Source organism: Myodes glareolus, chromosome 18, assembly GCF_982192425.1.
Source record: "Myodes glareolus chromosome 18, mMyoGla1.1, whole genome shotgun sequence".
Lineage (NCBI taxonomy): Eukaryota > Metazoa > Chordata > Mammalia > Rodentia > Cricetidae > Myodes > Myodes glareolus.
In genome coordinates, this window is record NC_142043.1 from 69,093,095 (window position 1) to 69,120,045 (window position 26,951).

At 42.6% G+C, this 26,951-nt stretch overlaps 1 protein-coding gene across 2 annotated transcripts; it reads left to right on the plus strand.

The window, feature by feature from the left end:
• Nucleotides 1-5,116: 5,116 nt before the first annotated feature.
• On the plus strand, nucleotides 5,117-14,147 carry LOC125402924 (H-2 class II histocompatibility antigen, E-S beta chain). 2 transcript variants are annotated; one of them, XM_087898458.1, is made up of 6 exons: nucleotides 5,117-5,268; nucleotides 9,688-9,957; nucleotides 11,768-12,049; nucleotides 12,869-12,979; nucleotides 13,519-13,542; nucleotides 13,820-14,147. In XM_087898458.1, exons 1-6 carry the CDS (start codon nucleotides 5,169-5,171, stop codon nucleotides 13,831-13,833), a joined length of 801 nt encoding a protein of 266 aa, XP_087754584.1. In that variant the 5' UTR covers nucleotides 5,117-5,168; the 3' UTR covers nucleotides 13,834-14,147. The 2 variants fall into 2 exon arrangements, with proteins under 2 accessions (XP_087754584.1, XP_087754585.1); XM_087898459.1 differs by lacking the exon at nucleotides 13,519-13,542.
• The last annotated feature ends 12,804 nt before the right edge of the window (nucleotides 14,148-26,951 follow it).

The window sequence follows — 26,951 nt, forward strand, 5'->3', positions numbered from 1 at the left end:
TCTATTAACTAATGCTTCCAATGTCAGAGATACGCTCGATTGCTCTCTTGAGATGTGCTCCCTGACAGCCTGTTGGCTGGGATACTTACAAACAGCCATCCTAATGAGAGAAACAGTAGCCATCTGGGTACCTGTTGTCAATGCTACCCACTTCCCTGCCATTACCATTATGGTTCAAACCCAATTAGAGGAGATGGGTAGGATAAAAAGAGACGTTGTAATTACAGCCACTGTCACTGCGGCCTTTGTGCTGGACTGGGAGGGGCAGTGCCTGGAACAGTATCATCAACACAAATGGCTACCATGGCAGAAACCTTAAATCACTTAGTTGCTAAGTCTGCTGAGGCTCTACATGTTCAAGAAATAATCAAGCAACTTCTTTACCAGGTTACCCACTTATTACAACAACTAATTGATCTTTTACTGAGAAATTGACTTAGATAAAGGACATGTTGTTAGCATGCAACCCCAATACAGAACAATTTGTCTTACCCCCTGCAAGCTTTCCAATACTTTCTTAGATAGATTCTAAATGACACAGTACATTATAGGGACGTGATTGGACAAGTTTTTCAATTATTTCGTATTGCTTCAGGAAAAATTCATCAACTAAACATGACTAGGGTAACATCTGACTTTTTGGCAAATGTATGTAACAATTTCAAGAGACTTTTTGATTCCTTCTGGATACTTAAATATGTTTTGCTTGGGTTAGGTGGGTGGTAATGCTAATTCTTCTCTTGTTCAAATGTCTCCCAATGCATATTCGTCAACAAAAGATGGCCACCAATGTGACCCTTCAGGTATTAATGACTCTCCGACACTCAGGATAAAGCCCTTCTAGAAAGGTAATGCGTGCATGGCTTACTGGGATACAAAAGGCTACTGCCTGACCCACCACCCTTAAAATCTATCTTTCCATACCAGATGACTCCTGATATGAGACAGAAATTCTGAAATTTTTATTTAACAACATGCTTGGATTTAGAGAAGGATTGCCATTGTCCAATTCCAAAGCCAGCTCTTATTTTTAAGTAGAGATGTATATATATCCAAATAATCAAATTTTATCATGCAGATGATACAGCATTATAAGTCAGATTTCTCTTTACTTGTTGATTCTTTATGGATAGTTATTTTTTCTTCTTTAGGCATCTAGATGTCCAAGGTTTCTCGACTCTTTGAAGATGAATATTTTCCTGCAAAGACAAGAAAAGAACACTGCCACAACCCTTATAAGGTTTCCTTAACACCTGTATAATTGTCACCTCTGCAGATGAGCTGTCATTTCTCCTTCTCAAGAGGTTTCCCTTTTTCAAACTGAATCTTTAATTTTGAAGATATCCATAGCTTTTATTCTCCAGTGGAGACAAGAACAAAACCCCTTCTCCAACATAGCACATCATCTGGCTTCCATTGTGAGGTTAACACATCCTTGAATTATATTAGCTGATTCAATTCAGAAGTTTTTTCTAATATCCAGTGTCTCTATTGTCATTGTTCCTTTATCATTAGCATTAAGAAAATTTAAGGTTAATAAAGCATTATGCAATCTATTTCCAGGGGGTTTTTCATCCTTTTCTGTTTGTTTAGCACATCATTTACAGTTCAATTTGATCTTTCTATAACTGCCTGACCTATAGGATTGTTTGGTATAACTGTAATATGTTTTATATGATAACCAGTGAAAAACTGTCTCATTTTCTTAGACACATATGCTGTACCATTGTCTGTCTTTATTTGTGCAGTATACCCATGGTGACCATAACTTCTAATAAATACATAATTACTGAATCAGCCTTTTCTGAGTTCAAGGCAGTTGCCTATTGAAAACCTGAATAAGTGTCAATGGTATGATATACATATTTTAATTTTCCAAATTCTGTAAACAGGAATATATCCATCTGCCATATTTCATTCCTTTGAGTACCATTAGGGTTACTCCCTGCAGGTTATGGTGTTTGGTTATAGAAAGATCAAGTAGGACATCTCTTTATAATCTCCTTAGCTTGTTGCCATGTAATAGAAACTCTTCCTTTAAACTTTTGCTATTGACATGATGTTTCTTATGAAATTCTGAGGCCTGCAACACACTTCCAATCAATAATCAATCAATAGCTGCACTTATAATATAAGAGACCACACCCAAGTGAGCTGATATCTTAAAGGCTATTGGCTGAAGGAGCTGAAGGAGCTCCCACAGCACCTGTATATGTTTTCAAAGTCAAACTTAAAACAAGTAACTAGACACAAAGTTTGTCTAATCAGATATACTAGACAGCCCTCATACTTCAGAGACCTGCAGACTACAGCATTTAGAAAATGATTTAAAAGCTTATCATAATTAGGCAGAGACTCTGAGATCCTAGCAGTAACTCAAGGTCTCCAAAAAAGATTATGGGACACCATGATGACTCTACTTGGATTATGATGACTCTGACCACTGGGCAAGATGCCCCAGTACCACACCTGCTGCCAGGTCCTGGTCCAGACTGTGGACAAACTTCAGGACATTAGAAAATTCATTGCATCACTTTTACCTAGACAAAATTAGGTCAGTCTTTTCCATGTCCCTCTTTCACAGGACAAAAAATATTCACCTTATGGGCCTGGTTAAGACTATAAGACTGATGTTCTGGATACTTCTGCCTCCAATGCTATGGGGACCTGGGTATGACTAACTGTATATGGACATTGGTCCTTGTCATTTTTAATAGATTCAGAAACTACTTGGTCTGCATTCAGATATACTTTATTTATCCTTCTTGGATCTCTGATTGTATTGATGGCTAGGTCAGCTATAATGTTGTCAGCTTAGCAACAAAAGGTATCCAGATTATTCCACAAAGCTATATCCAGCTTGTTAAGATTGTTAGTGCTCTCTCTCTCTCTCTCTCTCTCTCTCTCTCTCTCTCTCTCTCTCCCTCTCCCTCCAAGAAAGCCTTGCTTTCTCTAAAGCTACTAGATCCCTTGAAAAACGTTTTAAGGTCTGAAGATATACATGTTCACAAGCTTTGGGGACCCAAATAAATGAGTTGAGATGTAAATACAGGTTAAGATATGGGAAATGTTTCTGATGTTTCATTGGTATAGTTCTAATAAGCTGATAGAGCAACGACTTCTTACTGTTTGGGTCACAAGATTAAGATTTTAGATTTATTCTAGTTGCCACTTAAATATGAACTAAAAGGTATTTCTCATCACGCCAAAGGTATCTCTGTCCAATCCATACATAGTTCTCTGGACAGCAGAAAAATATACATGTTTCTAACCAAAATATGCAGTTTTTGCTAGGATACAAAGGTATGAGTCTATGCCTGCTGTTTACAGATACCCATTGTCTGCTCTTTTTCTACAATATGGATTTCAATAATCTATTATTTTTTAAGTACATAAATTTTAGCTTCTGTTCCTATTTTACATTTATCTCAACAGGCTTCCACTTGACTGGCAGACGCATCTCAGCATCAGTTGCTGACGACAACCTGCTCTGAATGACTGTGAGCCCTGGACTTGCTGAAGGCTGATGTGGACCAGTGCAGCTGATGTGGACCAGTGCAGCTGATGTGGACCAGTGCAGCTGATGTGGACCAGTGCAGCTGATGTGGACCAGTGCAGCTGATGTGGACCAGTGCAGCTGATGTGGACCAGTGCAGCTGATGTGGACCAGTGCAGCTGATGTGGACCAGTGCAGCTGATGTGGACCAGTGCAGCTGATGTGGACCAGTGCAGCTGATGTGGACCAGTGCAGCTGATGTGGACCAGTCCAGCTGATGTGGACCAGTCCAGCTGCTGTGGACCAGTCCAGCTGATGTGGACCAGTGCAGCTGATGTGGACCAGTGCAGCTGATGTGGACCAGTCCAGCTGATGTGGACCAGTGCAGCTGATGTGGACCAGTCCAGCTGATGTGGACCAGTCCAGCTGATGTGAGTGCTCCCTGTCTCTTCAACAGAGTCTGTGAACCAGATGCTTCTGATGAGCGCCCCATTTTCTGAATTCCCTCCTTACTTTGGCCAGCCTTTCAACCTACTTTGGCCCTGATGACAACACCCCAGTGTCAGCTTGAAGTAGTTGCAGAAAGGAACACGTCATCCCATGCTCCCTGCCCAGAATAGATTGAAAGGCTGAGACAAGGGGGAACTCCCTGGCATGGGGGACAAAATAACTACCTATAGTGCCAGTTGATATACCAGAAAATAGGCTCAAAGTTGTCAATGAATGGATTTATTAATATAGTTCTTAGGCCCCAATGATACCTCCTTAAAACCGTGGGCAAGGAGGACCCATGATTTGGTCCTGCCATCGGTGCTTGTGAAGGGGAAAGTATAGGACACAGCCATAATAAGCTTAATAGGAACAGACCACCCCAAAAAAGTTCTTAATTTCCAACCATTATCACCTGCTAGTGTAGGATCCAGCCATAACAAGCTTACTGGAGGCCTGAGTCTCAGGAGTCTACCCTGAGGTAATGCCTGGTTGCAGGAAGGACCACAAACTGAGATTACCCAAGCACCACCCAGGAACAGACCACCCAAAGGAAATCCCTAATGTTCCAACCATTGTAGATAGGACCACCTGCCAGCATACACTCACCAGGACACCCCTAGACAAATGTCAGCCAATCAGGAGTCCTGAACCTTAGAAATCCCTCACCTCACCTTTATTAATATAAAAACCCAACTCTAACTGAGCTTGGGGCTCTCCAATTATTTCAATATGTTGAACACACAGAAAGACCAAGTTTGCAAACTTGTATAAAATGACGACTCTTTGCTTTTATATATGGTACTCAGTCTTCTTGTTGGTTTTTGGGGAACCTCACAGATCTGGGCATAACATGCATAGACCAAGCTAGCCGCTGACTTACAGAGGCTCTACAGCCTCTGCTCCCAAGTGCTGGGGTTGGAGGCTTGGGCACTCAGGCCAGACTGATTGCCCTTTTAATGGAGGGATTTGCAAGTTTCAGAGGGGGACCTTCCTACCGAATCTATAGCCAGCAACTGATGATGCTGGTCTGCTCTGCTGATGATTGGCTAATTACACTGACTTTACCCAATCAGCATCAAAGCAGTGATTCCCCTGGTTCTTAACTATCCTAGCAATGGGTAAAGTTCCTTCTGTGAATGCTTGTCTGCTCCTCCTATTCTGGTCTCTCCTCTCCTTCAGCATGATGGAACTGTGGCTGCCCAGAGGCCCCTGGGTGGCAGCTGTGATCCTGACACTGATGGTGCTGAGCTCTTCCATGGCTTTGGTGAGGGACCCCCGACGTAAGTGCTCACCTCAGGGGCTGAGCTGCTGGGGGTGGGGGAGGAACGGGCCGACTTCTCACTGTCCAGGTCAAGCCCCTTGAATCTACTGTTATTTTCTGTGACCGCCCACAGTCCTCACATGAAATCCAAACTGTTTCCCCAAAGAGGAGTGTGGATGCCTGTGCTCTCAGATCTGTGTGAGAGGCCCCACGTATCAGCCACTGCTTTCCAGTTTCTTCCTGGAGCATCTCCAGCCTTGTGTCATAGTCCTCAGGGCCTGGAGAGGATTGGTAATCATGATTTAAATCAACCCCTGCACAGGACTTGTCTTTATTGTGTTGAGCTATGACAAAGGGGTTTCTCTTTAAAAATAGAATTTCATGTGTGTGTTTGTATTCTATTTTGTATGTATGTTTATTTTATTTTCAACAAAAAGACCAATGTTGAAGTAATTAAAAGATTCCCCTGGAAGTGTCACAGAGTCACAGGAACAGGGTGAGCATCCCAGGAAGATCCCTGTGCATCCTTTGCAGGCCATGAGGCCCCTGCCTGGGCACCTGAGAGGCTGAGCCCAGGACTCTGTCCTTTTCTGTCCCTGACTCCAGCGTCTGTGCAGCCTGTTCCTGCATGGGGACTCTGCTGGGTGATGCATTAGTTCCTGGTCTCCTTGGGAGCACAGGACTGCTAAGGCAGCCTTAGAGAGCATGGGCTGTGTGAGTTGTTTCAAAGTCTGTGAGGCCTCTTCTGAGACCCCGGGGCAGGTTAGAGCCCATTTGATGTTTATGATTTGAATCTATCTCTACTTCACTTTCTCCTACCTTCTCCATCCTGAACCGATGGAAAGGACCTGACTCTTCTTTGCATCTTGTAATCCACTTCCAGATTCATGACCCATATCTATATCACACAGGAAAAAATCAAAGTCTGGGTCTGCTTATGGGCTATAAAAGATGGGGTAATTAACACTCCTAAGATGTGACCCCAAATGCTGGGACTGTGGACGAGCCATCTGAGCCCTCCCTGCTTTAACTGATGAAAAAGGGGAAGAGACGGTGGTTTCCATGGAGATGTTTAGCGATCGGGAGGGATGGCCGTGTAGAGCACTGGGAGCTGCTGCCACACTGTGCGCTTCCTCTCTGTGTTGTCATCTCAGGCATCAAAGGACGCAGAAGCTTCCACACGGCCTCTTACCTCCGTGTTCCGCTCCTCAGAGCAGGCGCCTACCCTTGTATCATTGTTGTTATTGAAATTACCTGGAGCGAGTGAGAAGGAAATGCGGAACACGCAACAAACCACTTAGGAGTTCATTAGAGGGGGTGTTACAGGCCTGGGAAAGTCAGTGTGCAGAGAGAGAGAAAGAGAGAAAGATGGCGCATTTAGCTTTTAAAAGAGCCTCGCTCATGAGTACAGGGGCTTGACATGGCTATGTCATACGCAGATGACGGGGTTCACACGTGCCGCAAGGGCTTAGCTGATTCATACGTGGATAATGTAATCCACCATGCACGTGGGTCATGCAAAGCCTTTTAACATCCCCGGGGGCCATTAGGCACTTCTGCCTGAGGGCTTTTCTGCACATGTATGGCCCCTAGAACCCAGAAGTGTCAGCCTTATTGCGACTGAAATCATTACAGTTACGATTCTTGCCACACAGTGTGGCTGGCTCTTCCAGGTTCCAGGGCCGAGCATGTGCGGAGAAGTGCTCAGGCAAAATACTTAGTCACCCCCGGGGACCTTAAAAGGCCCTGTGTGACCTATATGTGGTATGGTTGCATCACCTACTGTATGATGCAGCTATGTAACCCTTGCCATGTATTCATGAGCTCCGTCCTGTGTATGATATCACTATGTCAACCACCTGTGCACATGTGCTAGGCAGCCCTTAAAGGCTGGACGCACACCGACGTCACCAGGCCTCTTCACGTGTCTCTAATAAACTCTTAAGCAGGTTGGTTGCAGGCTTCGTGCTTTGTTCTCACTCAGGCCAGGTGATTTCAACTGTCCTCCACACAAACTATTCTTCTTCTGAAGATTTATTTATTTATTTAATGTCGGAGTGCTCTATCTGCATATATAACTTCATGCCAGAAGAGGGCATCAGAGCCCACTATAGATGGCTATGAGCCACCATGTGATACTGGTACTTGAACTCAGGTCCTCTGGAAGAGCAGCCAGTGCTCTTAACCACTGAGCCATCTCTCCCGTTCCATCAAACTAACTCTTCTGGAACTGTCATTTTCCCTCTGTTTTGTAAAATATAAATCATACCCTTCATTATAATCAGTGATGTCTCAAAACACTGAGATCAGAAATAGATTCGATCTCTGAAACTCTCCAGTCTCTCTCTCTTCAGTCCTAAGTAGTGATGACCGCCACAGGTGTTGTCCACTAAATGCTCCAAACTTCTTCGTCTTTCTGTTCATTCGCGTAGACGGTAATATCCGGTGCTCACATGTATTTGAGTTACTTTTGACAAATCTCTTGTACATCGTCTGAGTTAGATTAAATATCAAAATGAAAAACTATATATCTGATGCATCTTGCCCCATCCCTATTGAAACTACAGATGCTCACGTGACTGACTGACACTCTCACCTGTCCCTGGAGTCACACTTGGCATCTGATTTAAAAAGATCTGGTTTGTGAAATCTCTGGGTCTGTAATTTAGATAAAGAATTATGGGTCAGTGTTGGGATCATGGTTTTCATTTCCACAAACTTCTCCAGTAGTTTTCAAAGCTCCATCAACCCCACGGCTTCCGAGTTGGGCTTCTCTTGACCCCACTCTCATCTCCCCCTGCCGCCCTCACCCCCTGTGCACTGTTGCTCATGAACTCAGTGTTGGCAGGAGGTGTTGTCTCAGCTGAGATGCGCCCCCCTCCCCCTCTCCTGACACTGACAGTCCCACCCTCTTCTTCTGGCTCCATCTATGACACATCTTTCCTGTCACTCCCCAGAGGTCTTCTCTGTCCCCTCCTGTCACTCAAGTCTTCCTGTTACTGGAACTCCACCCCCTTTCCTATTTGTTCCTCACTCTCACAATTTAAGCTCCAAAGTGGAGGGGGCAGCGTCTGTTTTCCCTCTGTGGATCCCCTGGGACAGCACAGGTCAGCACTTGACCAAGTGTGTGTGACAGGGAAGCCCAGAGGCTGTGGCCCTAGGCAGGAACCATGGACAACAGTGGAATGCTGGGGGTGTGAGAAATGGTCTTCCCCAGGGAGGAGCACACCAAATGGTTATCCAGTCCCAGATGGTCAGCCCTGAAAACATACATTCAAGTAACATTGTGCAGATGAGAAGGGTGTGTTCGTGTATTTAGGAAAGTATAAGTATATGCATGTATGTATGTAACCATTAATAACAAAAGAGGCCATTAATTTGAAAGAGAGCAAGGAGGAGTATGTGGGAAACTAAGAGTCTCACTGGCTGTATAAACCACACTTAAGGGCAGGCCTCCTGTCCAGCAGTAGATGCTCCAACACAAAATGAACTAACTCAAAGACATTCTTGGAGTTCTCTCTCTCTCTCTCTCTCTCTCTCTCTCTCTCTCTCTCTCTCTCTCTCTCTTTCTCTCTCTCTCTCACACACACACACACACACACACACTACAGGTCTTTTGCTCATATATATTGTTTTCGGATTTCGTGGCTTTTATTTTATTCTTGTGAGTGTGAATGTGTGTGTGTTGTTCTATACTAATTTTTTCTCTTGTCTTAGTTGCCTGTTTGTTTCTAGTGGGAGAGGGAAAGAAAGATTACAGATTTGGGTGGGTGGAGAGGTGGGGAAGATCTGTGGGAGCTGAGGGAGGAAAAACTGTGATCAGAATATTTCATATGAAAGTCTATTTTCAATAGTAATGAAAAGAATATTGTGGGAGAATATTGCTGGCCAACCAACCTCTGCATCCTCTCGGAATCAGGAGATCATAGGTGAGGGCTTAAAAAAAAAGTGTGGGCACCTCCTCTCCTGTTAAGTCCGGACGTGATAAACTCAATCTGCCCTGTTTAGTTGATATTCATGGGATCCTGCCTTTTTCTGAAGAGAAACTGGAGGAGTGGATAAGAAGGGCGGGGGAGGGACTGGGAGGAGAGGAGGGAGGGGAAACTGCTGAGGGATGTAAAAGAAGAGAGAGAGAGAGAGAGAGAGAGAGAGAGAGAGAGAGAGAGAGAGAGAGAGAGAAGGAAAGGGGAAGGGAGGGAAGGAGGAGGGAGGGAGAGGGCAAGCAGGAGGCTAGGAATGGAGAACAATCCCTGCCTCTCCTAGGAATGGGGGGATGGATTTCCCGGAGCTCATCCCTCTCCCTGTTTACACTCATGTCAACTACCAGGACCTGGTTGTGTGTCCTCTGCCCCTTGGGTTGTGTTGAAGTCAGAGGTGGGCTGAGGCGAGCCTGGGTCAGGCCATTTGTGGCCCCTGAAGATCATTCCTGTCTCCATAGCTTGGTTTTTGGAACAAGTTAAACACGAGTGTCATTTCTACAACGGGACTCGGCGCGTGCGGTTTCTGGACAGATACTTCTACAACCAGGAGGAGTACGCACGCTTTGACAGTGACGTGGGCGAGTACCGCGCAGTGAACGAGCTGGGGCGGCCTGACTCCGAGTACTGGAACAGCCAGGAGGAGCTCCTGGAGCAGAAGCGGTCCCTTGTGGACACGTACTGCAGATACAACTACCAGGTTGCAGAGGGCTTCACTGTGCAGCGGAGAGGTGAGATGTGAAGGCAAGGGGTTGGACAGGGCGGGGAGGGGGTGCGGCGGGGTGGGATTAGTAGGAGGGTGCATACATCCTTGCTTGCCTGTGCAGGAGCCTGCAGAGACATTGAACTCCCTCCTGCTGCAGCCACAGGTGGTTTTAAGCAGCACAAATGGGGCCTGGGCACAGAACTCCTGTCCTCATCAGGAGCTGCAGCCCTGTAAACTCTGATCACCTCTCCAGTCCTGAGAGAATGTGGGTCCAGGAACCCAGAGACACCTAACATCCAGACTCTCAGGCCCCTTCTGTAAAATGAGCCAGTGCTGGCATGTGACCTGTGGACCTGGTCCTGAACACTTTACCATCTCTGGGTTACATAGGATGTCACCCAGTGCCTGACAAAGTTCTGAATTTGGGGTTCTGACCAGTTGTGTTTCTTGACCTGGTCACACAGAATAAGAAGGGAGAAAAAGGAACAGTGGAGGAGCCAGGAAGGCAGCCGCTGTGCCCCTTCAGTGTTAGAAGATACAGCAGAGAGAAAAGCCAGGGAACATGCAGATGTGGGGATGGCTGGCTGTGGGCTCAGGTGCAGCCAGAAGTGTGGTGATTCTGGTTTGGTGTGTGTCCTAGTTAGGTTATTATTGCTGTGGTGAAAACCACAACCAAAGCAAATCGGGGAGGAAAGGGTTATTTAGCTTACAGTTTTATGTCAATATTCATCACCAAACAAAGTAAGGACAGGAACTCAAATGAGGCAGGAGCCTGGAGGCGGGAGCTGAGGCAGAGGTCAGGGAGAGGCTCTGCTTACTGGCTTGCTCCCCGTGGCTTGCTCAGTCTGTTTTCTTTAAAACCCAGGAAGAGCACTATCCATAATGCCTGGGCCTTCTTCCACAACCAGGAATTCCACAACAGAATGCAGGTTTGTTTACAGCCTGATCTTATGGAGGCAGTTTATAAGTTGAGGTTCCCTCCTCTCGCTTCAAATCGACATAAAACTACCCACCACTGTGTGTGGTGTTGAGAACCCCATTTACAGAGCTCAAGGTGGAGGGGATTTTTCACAAAACTTGGGAAGATTGTAGAGAGAAGAACCAAAAACTGAAAAAGAAAACAGAAAATGAAGTCTTCTTTAAACTACACTTAAGGGATGGAGGGAGTGTACAGTGACCCGCTATGAGAATGGGATTGTAACATATCCTCACGGCTGTTACACTGTGTCGTCCAGACAAAACAGTAAGAGGAGAGGCCTGGCTCCTTCAATTGAGACAGAATTCCCCCCAGCACCACCTTCTGCTGCACGCCCACCACTCTGCAGGGGTCCGGGTGCAGACTGCAGCACAGTCCCTAAACCCTGCAGCACACACACGGACAGGCCCTGCTGAGGAGACTGTGACTCCCTGGGTAACACACATTACGAGAACATTGACCGAAGATACGGTAAAGTTGATTTATCTAGAGTCCTGCAAAAAGAGATGAGAAAGAGTTCTCAGTAAGACTTCCTGCCTCGCACACAGAACTGCTGCCCTCTAGACACCAGAGGAGACAGAACCTAGAGACACAACTTATGTACTTAACTGATGGAGAAATTACCACAGCTGGGGGATAAGCCTTTCTTTCCCTACCAGGGAATTCACCTGCAGCTGGTGATTCCTTCACACAGTGGCGCTGACAGCGAAGTGTGAAAACAGACACTAAGTCCTGGGACAACTTGTTAGACTCTGAGTCCTGCCTGGACCTCAGCCTGTGTGAGTGGAGGCAGACACAGCCAAACTCCAGGGGACAGCTCTGCCCTCATGACTTACTCTCACCTCCCTTTCTCCTCCAGTTGAGCCCCAGGTGACTGTGTACCCAACAAAGAAGCGGCCCCAGGATCACCACAACCTCCTGGTCTGCTCTGTGAGTGGCTTCTACCCCGGCCAGATTGAAGTCAGATGGTTCCGGAATGGCCAGGAGGAGAAGGCTGGGGTCGTGTACACAGGCCTGATCCAGAATGGAGACTGGACCTTCCAGACCCTGGTGATGCTGGAGACGGTTCCTCAGAGTGGAGAGGTTTACACCTGCCAGGTGGAGCATCCCAGCCTGACCAGCCCTGTCAGAGTGGAGTGGAGTGAGTGGGAAGGAAGCTCCTGACCCAGCAAATCTCCATCCATCAGCAAGGGGCATGCCTTACCCCTGCCTGTCAGCTTTCCTGACCCTGTGAAGCCCCGCCCAACTGCAAACAGGAAGGCTTATCTCTCCCTGTCAGCTTTCTCTGAACTGCAAATCCCCGCCCACCTGGGAGGGAGAATGGCTTACCCCTGCCTGTCATCTCCCTCCCTCCTCCTTAAATCCCTGCCCTCCAGGAAGGGGAGTGGCTTACCCAGTCTGACAGCTCTCTTTTTCCACACACTATTTCTACTGGTTCTGTGCTGTCCTTCCCTTCAGCATGGCTCACAGGGGTAGGTGTGTGATCTTCTACAAGCACCTTTGCCCCTAGGAAGCAGTTATGGCCCCACACACTCTCCTGAGCCTTCCAGTGACATCACAGGCCCAGGACCTGCTTAGCCCTGGCTGCAGCCCCTGCCTATGGCCGGGTTGTGTTTCTGCTGCTGCTCGTGGAGATGATGGACAAGGAACAGCGCAGGGCCATGGCTGAACTCGGGGACGTCCAGTCTCAGCTCTGCCTTTGCTTAGCTTTGTCACCCTCAGGGCTGTGCAGCCTCAGAGCTCAGAGACTTCCTGTCAGCTCAGCTCAGGGTGGCCATATTAAGTCTCTTCATGCTGTGAACTCATTGCTGTTTGATTGCTTCCAAACATCAGCAGGAGTGTTCAATTCCTACTGTTCTAGGAGAAGCTTCTTCCTCATTCTTAAATCTCTGACTCTAGGGGCCCCAAAAGGGAAACAAGATCTGGGGTGAAAACCTCTAAACCTGGCTTCCTTTCTCAGGGGCTCAGTCCTCATCTGCACAGAACAAGATGTTGAGTGGAGTCGGGGGCTTCGTGCTGGGTCTGCTCTTCCTTGCCCTGGGGCTGTTCATCTACTTCAGGAACCAGAAAGGTAAGGAATGGAGACTGGACCTTCCAGACCCTGGTGATGCTCGAGACAGTTCCCCAGAGTAGAGAAGTTTACACCTGCCAGGTGGAGCATCCCAGCCTGACCAGCCCTGTCAGAGTGGAGTGGAGTGAGTGGGAAGCTCCTGACCTTGCGAATCCTGGTGGTGGCCAAGACTCATAGCATTTCAGAGAAGAGTCATGACTTTGTTCTCAGGGTGTCGCTGGTCCTGCGACCTCAGGTTTCAAATATCTCTGAACCCAACAGTCTGCAGATTACTAAAGCATGGTAACAAACGGGAATGGGAAATTTAATGAGATTCTGACTTGAGAAGTCAGAACGAAGGAAGAGTGGAGGAAGAGCCACTGGGCTGCTGTGTGGCTGGAACGTTGAGTCCCTCTGTCTATCTACATTCCCCTCTGCTCTGGATGCTGTGGACAGTGGTGCCAGAGGAATCTCAGGGTGCAGCTCAGAGTATGGGGACGTGCGTCTGGGGACAGATCTGCCTCCATGCCCTTAAGTGTTAATTTTATTCTCTTTTCTAGGTCAGTCTGGACTCCAGTCGACAGGTAACACCCTTCAGTGTTTCCTCAGAGGCAGATCTGCTTTCCCTACAGTGTGGGATGGTGTGTGAGGGACACCAGGAGAAACACTGGGGAAGATATAGATCCCAGGACACCGAGCCTTGTTTCCTGCACTTACTGAAGGCCTGGGCTCTGTATTAGCATTTCTTGGGATTTGAGAAGTTCGCTCTGCTCACCACCATGCTGTCAGGGAGGCCTGAGGGAGGAGAGAGGCCACTGCAGAGTTAGGTCTGGAAACACTGCTGTCCCCTGTGCTCTGCAGGACTCCTGAGCTGAGCTGAGGTGACAAGGCTGAAGGAAGGAGCTCCCCCTGTCTCCATGTCATGAAATTGTTTCCTTCTTGGCTTCAGTTCCTCCACTGACAGTGCTTCCCTAGGACCTGGCTCCTCCTGGTTATGGACCCTGCAGACCTGTTCTCCCTGATGGCCTGTTCAACCCCACCTGTGCCTAGAGTCCCAGGACAGAAGTCCCCTCGCCTCCCCTGCCCTGCTTCCTTTTGTCCCCTGCCCTTTGTCTGAGTTTCTGAGCCAGGTTGCTGTGATGACACTTTCTCACATTTTTTTTCTCAAATAAACAGAAAATCAAGATCATCTGCTTTCATAGAGTTTCAAGAAGAAGAAATTCAGAGAAAGGAATGGCCCACTATTAGACACTGTTTGGTCATGATATGAATGGAGGATTGTATATATGTAGTGATTTATAATAAAGTAGGCCCACACTATCTCAGAATGGGGAATAATAAAGGTTTATTTATTTAGGGGTAGACTCACAGAAAAAACAGTTGATCACCAGTCCTTTGTGTGAGTGGGGAATTGGAACTGAATCCAGCAGCCAATGGGTCTTGCATGCCTCTCTGTCTGTATATCTAGTACTGAGACCACGCCCAAAGTGGGCCAGCATCCCAAAGGCCATTGCCTGAAGGAGTCCACAGAGTTTCCCCCTTTTGTCTAAATAAGAGAATTCCAAACCTAATGTGAAACTGCATACAATAAGAAAAAATATCAAGTATAAAAATTAGAATTATGACAAGCAAAAGCAATATCAACCAAAAAAACATATGCTAAATGTTTCAATAGTTACCCTATCCTAAGGAGTCTAAATCTTATATTAGAAATGACTTGGCTAAGTCATGAGAGGAAAGGAACTATGACTATCTAGTCTTCAACCCCATCAAAGACCTGAGAAAGGAAATAATGTTGCAATGTTTGACTAAAGTAACTGACAGCCTAGAGTAACTGACAGACCATTTTCAGAGGCAGGAAAGTTTTCAAAACCGTCTTACCCTGTATTGGCAAGGTTTGACAGTCTGTTTATATCCTGCTTGTCCAGTCTGGACAAAGTGCATTTGCAGTGGCTGAGGATTACCTGTCTATGTGGAATACAATCCCTGTGCATCTAAAGAACCTGATTAGTCTAACTATAAGTATGACAAACATGGATGATTACTGGCTTATACTTATTAATATCTATAGATTTAGAGATTAGGACTTCATATAAAATATTAAACCCTCTTTAAACAACTGTGCAGCAAATGAGGACAATGAACTCAAAAGGTAGACAGTGTATAAATATCTTGATCAGAGGTGGAAATATATAGTGCAATATGATAAATATATCCTAAAGTTGTGTTGATACACAAAATATCATAACCAGATATCCATGCATACAATATGGCAAAATAACTTTATATAGGTGTGCAAATATTGTAATCAGAAATAGGAGTATGTTCAATATAACAAATACAATTTGAATTTCAATTGCAAATTTGAAATTCAATATGCAGGAATCTATATCAATGGAAATTGTCTATATAATAGCTCACAAGTATTCTCACTATTATTCACTATTATTATTAGTGTGAATGAGCTCACACTGATCTACCTATTATCTTATCCAATCTTTCTTTTTCCAAAAGAGATCCCTAAGGCTACTTAATTTCCACCCCCAACCCTATAATCAACCAGTAATACATGTCCCTAACCCTGAGGACAAACTTTGTTGGGAGAAGGGACATTGTCTTCTAGAATTACTTCTAACTGTCATGGGATCCTATAAAAACTAAAATGTTGATTAAGTTTCAAGATTATTGTTTGATATAATTGTAGATAGTCTCTGGGTAGTAGATAGGGTTTTTCTGAAGTTCTTGTTTGAAGTTCTGGCCAGAAAGTTGTAAGAAGGTGCACCATCTCAACTAGCCAAGTTGGAATCACCTTGAACAGCTTGTAACCCAAACCGATCTTAAAGTGGTGCTATCAGCATCATGACATAATATCAACCAGGTGGAATCATTGTTGTTGGGCCCCAGTTTCTTTCTGGAGACTTCAAAGATTATTACAGGAAAATTTATTTTTCATTATGGAAAAAATTAAACATTATTCATATAGTCATATATTCAATGAAAGGTACCATAAAAACAAAAATGGGTATGGGAGAGAAGGAAAATTTTTCCAAATTTTTTCTTTCTGTACCATGCCAGATGGCTCCTGATATGAGACAGAAACCCTGGATTTTTCTTTGAACAAGCCAGCTTTAATTTTTTAAGTGAGTTGCAACTTTTATTATATGTAGAACATATATATATATATATGTGTGTGTTCAGGTAGTGAAATGTTACCCTGCAGATGATATTGGTACTATAAGTCAGATTTCTCTTTGCTTGGTGAGTCTTTCTGGATAGCTGTCTTTTCATCTTTAGGCATTTAGATGTCCAAGGTATATCAAGTTTTTGAAGATGGGTATTTTCCTGCAAAGACAAGAACAGAACCCTGCCCCAACCCTTATGAGGTTTCATTACCACCTAAATGATTGTAACTTCTGTGGATGAGTTGTCATTTCTCTTCCTCAAGAGGTTTTTCTTTTTCAAACTGATTATTAATTTTGATGGTATTCATAGCTTTTCTTCTCCTGTGGAAACAAGAGCGAAATCCCTTCCCCAACATAGCACATCTCCTGGTTTCCATTCTGACCTCAACATATACTTGAGATAAGCTGGTTGATTTAATTCAGAAGTTTTTCTATTATACAATGTTTCTCTGCTGCTGCTGTTTGTTTCTCATTAATATTAAGAAAATTCAATGGTAATAAAATATTATGCAATTTATTTCTGGGGGATTTTCCAGCCCTTTCTGTTTGTTTAACATATCCTTTATAGTTCGATTTGATCTTTCTATAACTTTCTGGTCAGTAGGAATCTTTGGTATACCTGTAATAAGTTTTAGGTTATATTAAGCAAAAAGCTGCTTCATTTTCTTAGAAACATATGCTGGGCCATAGTCTGTCTTTATTTGTGCAGGTGTACCCATGATGGCCAAAACTTCTAGTTAATGTGTGATTAATGAATCAGCCTTTTCCAAACTCAGAGCAGTTGCCCATTGAAAACCTGAATAGGTATCAATGGTGTGGTGTACATATTTTGATTTTTGAAATTCTACAACGTGGAACACATCCATCTGCCAGGTTTAATTGCTTTGAGTACCATTTGGATTACTTTCCACAGGTAGTAGTGTTTGATTATATAAAGAAGAAGTAGGATATTTCCTTATAATCTCCTTAACTTGTTGCCATGTAATAGAAAGCTCATTTTTTAAACTTTTGCTATTGACATGATATTTTTAATGAAATCCTGAGGCCTTCATCACATTTCCAATTAATAATCAATCAATCTATTCATTACCTTGAGCTAGAGAACCTGTCAGACCCGTATGGGATCGGATATGTGTTATGTATATGGGACAATGTTATGTCCTGATTATATCTTGACTCTTAATAAATAATGGAGTCAATTCTGTATCATCTGGTATAAACTCAGTGGTTTAAATATGCAAAACAACTCTTTCTGCATAATGTGAATTAGTAACTATATTGAGAGGTTCTTTAAAATCCCTTAGTACTTTGAGAATAGCATATTAATTTTTGGACAGAATTATAGGAGCTTTGTTCCACCTTACTTAAATCTTCTGACTTGTAATCTGCCTTTCCTGATTTATTTGCATCAGTGTAGAATGTGTGGGCTTCAGTTTTTGTTGTGTCATGTACAATGGGAAGGATCCAAGTAGCTGTCTTTATAAGGTTAATTCTATCACTTTTTGGATATTTGTTATTAATCTCTCCTAATGAAAATTAGCACAAGCTCTTTGCCAGGGTTCATTGTCTTCCCATACTTTTAAAAATTTTATCCCTAGTAAAAGGGAGTATAATCTTGGCTGGGTCTATTCCTGCTAATTGACAAAGTCTAAATTCCTTTTATAATTAATTCAGAGACCTTTTACACATAAGTTTTTAATTTTTTATTCAGTTTATGTGATAAAAAATCTACAAAAAATATATTATCTTTTCTCTGCACTAAAATTCCTGTAGGAGAAATTTCAGAGGGTAATATGACTAGAATGCCAATGTGGGTCAACTATTTCCACATAAAACCTGAGAGATCTTGGGAAGGAATTCTAGACAAAAAGATCTGAGTTAAGCGCAGCTTATTGATAACTGCATTTTTTTCGGATAGGCTCTGTTTTCTGGCAGCAAGCAGAGGCATGGCTTCATTCAGAAATGACTTTCTGACTCAGCATTCGCAGCAAAAACTTCACAAATTCTTTAATAAACAGCAGCCTTCTGGTCCACGCTGGTAGCATGAACTCTGGCTCTTTCAGAAAGTTGGGCTATGGAGCATTTGAATGGGGTTTGTGATCAGAATGCTACAGGTTGATTTATGGTAAAGTGGACCAGCTGTGTCCTTGGGCCTGGAGCGAAGACCATAGCTCATAGAGCTGGCAGTAAACATGCCTCTGCCTTGCTGAACTAGGCAGAGCCAAAAGACAAAGCAACCTTAGTCCTAGCCATGCTTGCTTAGAATTTAAAAAATAATAAAGCACTCCTGGTCACAGAATGATAACAGATATGCAATAAAGACAGATGCAGATATAAAGAAGACTCCTAAATTTGTCACAGTGTTGGATAAATTCACGTAGGCTTGGGTGAGAGAAGATAAAGAACACAGGTAGCTTTAAAAAGAAGTAAATAGTTTTTTAAATATAAAATAAAGTCATTAAAGAGATAGTAAAAGTAATATAAAAGAGTACACATAGTCATAGATTAAAGAGAAGAAAAACTAAACCACATAAAAATGGAATATACACAGAAAGTCTGGAATATGTATATTATTGTGTTTTCTTAAATTTTTTAAACTGTGAATGAACTAAGTACAGAGTCATATTTCATTGTATGGGCTGCTAAGCTAAAACAACATATTTAATTTAAAGGTATCTTGACTTCAAAGTTTGGGTCTAAGGGCATGTTGCTTTGGAAAAGAAGTTCTGCAAGTTCTGCTTTTGTTTCCACAGAGGATAGAAAGCTGTGGATTCTTTACTGGCTAATACAGTTTGATCATACAAGACCCCTGAAGCAATGGCCCAGATGGTTCAACATCCATGACAGCTTCTGGATTGTTGGCTGAGATAGACCTACTACACAGGATACCCCATGAAAGACCTGATTAATAGTGCCCCCAGTCAGCAGAAAGTAGTCTAGAGAACAATGCTCAAACTCCCTAAATGATTGTTTAAAAATGTTTCATTACATTTAAAGGGGGATATGCTATAGAGATGATTACTTTGCATTGGTATAGATCTTGGTTTATTGATATAAATTTAAGGTCAGTTTTGTTTTATGTATATGTCTGATCTTGATTATTGTGTTTGTGCAGTTAATTTAAAAAGGTAATATATAATTAATTAAGAAAAACGGATTAGCAGATAGTCACCTTTAATAATCAAACATGTAGTCATGTTAGTTAAGTTTTCTAGATGTAGAGAGATATTTCAGATGGATAAGTATTCTTCAAATCTTTCAAAGACCTATAGAATATGGCATTTAAAACAGGTTAAAAACTTAGGCAGCTTTATTAAGCATAAGTCAGGTATATATACTGTGGGGCAGAAAGACACCAGCCCCCCATCAGGAAGAAGGAAAGAGAAAAATCAGGGGGCCGCACCCAAGGTCAGAGAGCAGCTGAACAGAGAAAAGAGGAACCTTTCTTTCTCTGACCCGGGAAACTTGCCTGTGGTGAGAACCTTGCTTGCAGGTGGAATTACCATAACAGTAGAGGGAGAGTTCTCTCTAAGCTACACCCTTGGGCTGTAGGTGAAATTATCATAACAGGAGAGAGTGAGTTCTCTCTATGCACACCCTCAAGCTGGTGCAGTGGAACCAGGAAGCAGAACGGCCCCACATAGCGCCTCGGGAAAAATGGGGAACGACCTGTGTACCTACAAGTCTCCCTTTAAATATATATAAAATATGATGACTAGTAGTTGTCTTAGGCATGTCGGTCGTTGGGTTAGATCTCTAAACCTGTCTACGGGAATGTGTTTAGGTCCAAACGCACCCCTTGTCTTAGGCGAGACCGCCCCCCTGTGCAATAAACCTGTCATTGCTTCATTAGTCATACATTGAATCCAGCCATATTTATGCTGAAAGATATTCCGAGGCGAATGCCTACTAGGGCCAGGCCGTGGCGGACCTGAAGCCATTGGCAAAGTGAAGGTGTTTCAGCATATACATGAGCAATCCTGGAAGAGACTGTGCTTGCACAGTGTCTGAAACGTTTTGCTCTGAATAGAGCTCCTTGAGTAAGACTACAGCACCGGCAAATGGGACCCCTGGAATGACTAATCAAACTAAATTAAAGCCAATTAGCAGTTTTGTATTTTGGGGTCCGAGAAAAGCAGCAAAATCTTATCCAGCGACCACAGAGGTCAAAATCCATACCCAGTTTTTAAAGATCAACAACAGCATCCAATCGAGAATTTAAATTAATTTGAATGTCCATGGTATTTTTGTCTGACTGGCAGGGTTTCCACCGCGAGTATTCAATGCTGCAATTTAGGGTAGGGGAAGTAGCTGCTTCCCCTCAGCGGGTAGAGCAGCCTTGGCTAAACAGGCAGATCAAGGCAGAGCAAGGATAGGAAGCTGGGAAGGGGGTAAAATCAGGCGCTGGATCATCTCTTAGGAATCTGTCATCTCCGCCACCGCCTCCGCCGCCGTGTCCGCCGTGGGATCTCTTGATCTCTCTTTGTCCTCAGGTTTCTGAATAAAGGAATCCATGGTCCGCATCAGATGTTTAGGGACCCAAATGGATTGCTTTGTATCCTGTGGAAACATATAAACCGCTTCTCTACCCCAAATTAATATATGAACTGGACCATGTTACATATTGGGAGTAACAAATACTCAGAACAAAACTTAGCTCCACCAGTATTGACGTTGGCTGGTCTTGAACTTAGAGACCTACAGGTCTCTGCTCCAAAGAGCAAACTTAATTGGCCTGTACCATTGCAACCGGCCTAAATATTGGGCTGAATAGCCAACCCTAAAACATCCTTTAGAATTAGTTTCGCCTGGAACTTTTCCAGGGGCAGAAAATAATTATCTGATCCAGTACGTGAGCATTTACATAACTGGATAGAATTATTAAAATTGTTATCTTTATGGGGGCACATTGCCTCCCGCCAACATTTTGAGAAATAATTAATAGGATCGACATATCTGGTTACAGATTTGGAAATCTTTGTCAGTCATCAATCCATATAAAAAACATAAGGACTCCATAAATCAGTCCTCCAAAGAGCAATTAATAAAATAAAATATATGTAACAAACCTAAACTGAAAACTCTCAATGGACAAACTTAAAAATGACTGAAAGATATTTAAAAAATCCTTAAATATGACATCTTTAATCATAGGAGAAATGTGAATCAAAATAACTTTTGAGACTTTATCTTATTTTAAATGACATGACCAAGATCAAACATTGCTCATAGTTTATATTTAAGAGAAACCTTTCCATGATTGGTGGAAATGTAAATTGGCATAGTTTGGATTTTTAGAAAATTAGGCAACATACCAGCTCAAAATTTAGCTATACCTCTTTTTTGGGCCTATATATAAAAGATGTTTAATCATGTCATAGGGACATGTGTTTAACCATGTATATGGCAGAATTATTTTATTAATATAGAATCTGAAAACAACCCAAATGTATTATTTCTCTAACACGCCTGATAAATGAGATAGCCATAAATGTTATAAAATATTTTTGAATAACTCTAATTATATAAATTAAAAAATCTGTATAACAAGACTTTAAACCTTATAAGATTTATAAGCCATTAGACAATGGAGAGATCTCCATTCTTTCATGAAAACAGTATCAAATAAGCCAAATCGACAATATTATTGAAAATTAATCCATGAATTTAACGTAAATGTCCATCAAATTTTATGACGAAAATTTAGACTTTGAACAAAATAATTGCTGTGGACTACAAATTGCTCCTGGAAAAAATACAAAGAGGAGAGTCTACTAATTACCTAGGATATAGGACAGGTTTCCAAAAAATTTAACCACAAAAAGGTAAAAATCAGGAGAGATCAGTTACAAACTCTTAATGATTTTCAAACTTACTGAGAGATATTAACTTGCTATAGCCCACAACTGGATTAACAACTCAAGAGCTAAGTAATTTATTTCAAACGTTACAAGGTGATAGGACTTAAATAGTCCAAGAAAATGATCAGCTGAAGCAGAGAGAGAATTGGTTCTGGTAGAAAAACTTACAGATGCACTTTTGGATCCCTTGGCTCCAGAGCTTGACTGTGTCCTAGTCATTCTAGCTTCTACAATTCCCCTACAGGAATTCTCATGTAGAGAGATGATAATATTTTAGAGTCGATAGTTTTGCCAAAAACAAAGTAAAAAAATTTAAAGACCTATGTAGAAAACGTTCCTAAATTGATTATGAAAGAAAAAATGGGACCTTTTCAATGAACAGGAATGGACCCCACAGAAATTGTCATACCTTTTCCTTACCATAGGCAGAAAACAAATATTGGCAAAGATCTTGCAGTAATTTTTTGGGAAAGATAAACAACAAATATCCCAAAAGCAAGAGACTTAAATTTATAAGAAGAAACAACTGGGTCCTCCTCATATCGGACGAGAAACACCAATATCTGGAGCCGCTACATTCTATACTGATGTAAACAAATCAAGAAAGGCAGGCTATAAATCAGGAAATTTGAATAAAGTGGATCAATTTCCTTATGATTCACTTCAAAATCAGAATTATAGGCTATTTTTAGAAACATAAAATGAAAAGATAAATGACTTAACTGGCCACTCTAGCTATTTAGGATAAAAATATAAATTACCAGACTGATAGTACTTATAATTGGCATCATGAGAATCTCAGTTAACTCGTTTGTCCTTTCATTTTAGCTTCTATTCTCAAGCTATATAAAGTAGCATTATACAGGTCCTAACACCCTGCATTATGATATTCCCAATCCTTAATGCTGGGAAACGTTTGACTTTTCCCAGGAGTCTTACTAAATCTGATGACTTCTCAGTTTGTTCACCACTGGCATCAACTCTCTGTCCCTGTGGTTGTGCCCCACATTGGGCACCAAATTTGTTTAAAATAAACTTTTTGTTCTATTGTATCAATGTAACATGAGGGCCGGCTTGTTGGGGTTTCTGTCCCACCCAGTACCCTAACAAGCCAGCAAGTCCCAAGGAAAATCACACAGAGTCTACATTAGGTAATAAACTGATTGGCCCTTAGCTCTGGCTACTTATTAGCTCTTATAACTTATGTTACCCCATTATCCTTATCTATGTTAGCCACATGGGCTCAGTACCTTTCTCAGTGTGACGGCTTACATGTTGCCTCTTCGGTGGTCTGTGCAGGAATGGCTGAGGAACCTTTTTCCTCCCTAGCCATATTCTATTCTCATTACTCCGCCTCTACTTCCTGTCTGGTTGACCCGCCTATACTTCCTGCCTGGCCAATCAGCGTTTTATTAAAATACATGATTGACAGAATACAGATAATTTTCCCACGCCATTTCCCTCTTTTTTTTTCTTTTAAACAAAGGAAAATATCCATAGTCCATTTGTTGGGAATGTGGGCGTAGTATTTCAGGCTACTTCCTGCTGGTTGGGGGCACTGATAATCTTATGGGGACCTAAAGAAAATTTAGAGTTATAATCAAGTCCTGACTGAAGTATCCTGTGAATCTTGATTATCTCAGGCAGCAGTCTTGAACCTGTTCTGGATGAAGAACTCAGACATCTGGGCCATCTATTCCTGTCGGAGATTTTTCAGGTGGCTTCCCTTGGTCAAAGGTGATTTTTCTTAACTCTGAATAAATCCAGAGCCTCTCATTTTCTGTGGAAACAAAAGCAGAATCTCTTCTCCAAAGTAGCATACCTTTGACTTTAATTTTGAAGCCAAGGTATTTTCAAAATACCTATGTTGGGTTAGTTCAGCAGCATTTATAAACAACAGTCCTTTAGCAGCTGTTGCTCCTTTCTCAGCATTCAAACAATTTAAAGAGAGCATAATGGCATACAGTATCAAGATTCTCTGTGTATTTTTCATCTTTGTGTGGCTTTACTTTAACCTCTATTTCTTTTATTTTTACTTTTACTTTTTGAGACAGGTTCTTTGTATATCTTTGTCCTGGAATAACACTGTAGACCAGGCTGTCCTTGAATTCACAGAGATCCTTCCGTCTCTGTCTCCCCAGTACTGGGCTCAAAGGTGTTTGCTACCACACCTTGAACTCACAGAAATCCACGTGTCTCTGCTTCCCCAGTGCTAGGATTAAAGGTGTGTGCTACCACACCTTGAACTCAGAGATCTGTCTGTCTCTGCCTCCCAGGCATTGGGATTAAAGGTGTGTGCTACCACACCTTGAAGTCACAGAGGTCAACTACCTCTGCCCCTTAAAGTCTCAGAGGTCAATGTACCTCTGCCTCCCAGGCATTGGGATTAAAGGTGTGTACCACCATACCCTATTTCTCCCTTTCTTTCTTTTTTATTTTTAATGACTTTAACCTTTAGCCTGCATATATTTTTAACACACTGTAAACTCTTTAGAGGTTTTTTCATCTTTGAACCTCTCTTTACTGTATCTCTCTCTCTTTTTAGACTACATGAGTCTTTAAGGAGAAGATTAAAGCCGTGGCTTTGATGGCTAGATCCAGCCCATTTATTAACTTTTCAGCCTCACGGCTGAGATACCAGCCAGAGCTGTGTTCACTGCCACAACTCTATGGTGTTTTAAGGTTCTTGCTAGCAAGCAAGCTGCAGCATTCTGCTCACAGACCACACTCAGTCGGACTGCCTGCCTGAAAGAGTCAGAGTTTGCCCTGGCAGGACAGCCCAGAAAGCCGGCATTTTAAAACAGCACAGCTTTTTTTTTCCCTGCTACGGCTGAAAACCGAAAAGCATGCATTCAGCTTTTCATCAACACAGTTTAAGTGTTTCATGGCAGGACCTCTTAATGAGCTGCAGGGTTTTGCAGCTGAAGCTGAGTCAGGAAGCCTCTCTTAGATGAGAGCATTTGCTTGCCTCTAGCAAGCAGAGCAGACTCGAGAAATTGCTGCTACCAAGAAAACATGCATAATGCTGTTATTTTGTTCTAGAATTACTTCCCAAGCTGTCTCAGGCTTTATATGAATACAGTTGTCCACACGTTGGCGCCATATGTAACAAGGGGCTGCGGGCAGGTCTGCTTTTCGCCTCACCCAGCTCCCGCACGGCTAGCTTAGTCCCAGAAATAACAACACACAAATTGTATTCATTTAAGCACTGCCTGGCCCATTATCTCTAGAGAGTTAGTTACTGACTAACTCTCATATCTTGATATTAACCCATTTCTAATAATCTGTAGCACCACAAGGTGGTGGCTTACCGGAAAAGATTCAGCATGTCTGACCTGGTGGCTGGCTCCATGGCTTCTACCTCATAGCCCTCTTCCCAGCATTCTGTTCTGTTTGCTCTGCCTACCTAATTTTCTGTCCTATCAAGGGGCCAAGGCAGTCTCTTTATTGACCAATGAAAATAACACAATAGACAGATAACCCTCCTCCATCATATCAATAATGATTCAGGAGTAAGATGCTGGAGTGAAACCCTGCTTGTTCAGAGGGTCAGAAAAAGCACTCAGCTGCTTCCTCCTTCACCATCAGCCCAGAAAGAGAGGTTACTCCTAAGCCATCTCAAACAAACTCCTCCAACCGGTGGACCCTCCCTTTTACTTCCTATACATCTCTCTATCCTTCTTCCTGACTCCCTCTTACTCTCTATGGTTATTTCCTGTCAACTGGATGCTTGCTCCAGCTCTTGACATATGGTTGACTTTATTTAATCCTGTTTACAGTATTCAAACAGAAAGCACCTGGATTAAAGGTGTGTGCTAGGGCTGAGCCATACCACAGCTAAAAGCAGGTTTTTCCAGCAAATAATGAAATCTTGGTGTTCATAGAGTGATTAAATATTGATAAATGCAACTTTGATATATAAAAGTAATATAAATATAACAGCTGTGATGGCTATTCTTGGTTGTCAACTTGACTCTACCTGGGATAAACTACAATCCACAAATGGGGGGCATGACTGTGAGATATTTTCTGCTTGGTTTGAAGTGTGTGAATTCACTTCTACTTTCTACTTCGAAGTAGAAAGACACACACCTTTGATCTGGATCTTGAGGCAAGAAGACACAAGCTTTTATTTAAATCTTGAGTCCTGAAGATCTTTAATACGGATCATACCTTCTGCCGAGATTCTATATAAGGACAGAAAAGCAGAAATGTTTTACTCTTTGTCTGCTTGCCCTCACCTGGCTAGCACATCCTTTCCTTCAATGGCTTTGGAGCTTTGCCAGTAAAGGGTAAAACAGATCTCCAAACTTCCTGCTTCACTGAGAAGTCTTCCAGGCACTCTGGGCCTGTAGACTGAAGATGGAAGCTCTAACATTTCAAAAGAACTCTGGGTGACTGTCCAGGCAGCGAAATATCTCTGTCAATTCTAGAGTTTTGGAAGTTACTTACAATGCACTTCCTGTTTACTTAGGTAATATTATATCCTTCTGGGGTCTTTGATGGAGTTGAAGACTACATAGTTATGATTATAGTTTTCCTTAGTTATGGATAAAGGATAAATTAGATATAAAACTTTAGACTCACAAAGATAAGAAAAATGATAAAGAAATTTCTTTAATTTTGCCAAATACAAATAGACTAAATATTGTTAACTGTAATTCTTGCTTGATACCTCTTTTGTCATATGCAATTTTTCTATGTTAAAGTTAAAACCTTCTTTTTTAACTAGACAGAAAATAGATGATGTAGGATGCCCTTCTGCATGCTACAAATGTGTGATACTTTTATTAGTTAATGAATAAAGCTGTTTTGGCCAATGTCCAAGCAGACTAAAGCAAGACAGGAAAGTCAGAGAGAGAGAGAGAGAGAGAGAGAGAGAGAGAGAGAGAGAGAGAGGAAAGAAAGAATGAGAGAGAATGAGGGGAGGCACCAGAGTCAAGAAAATGT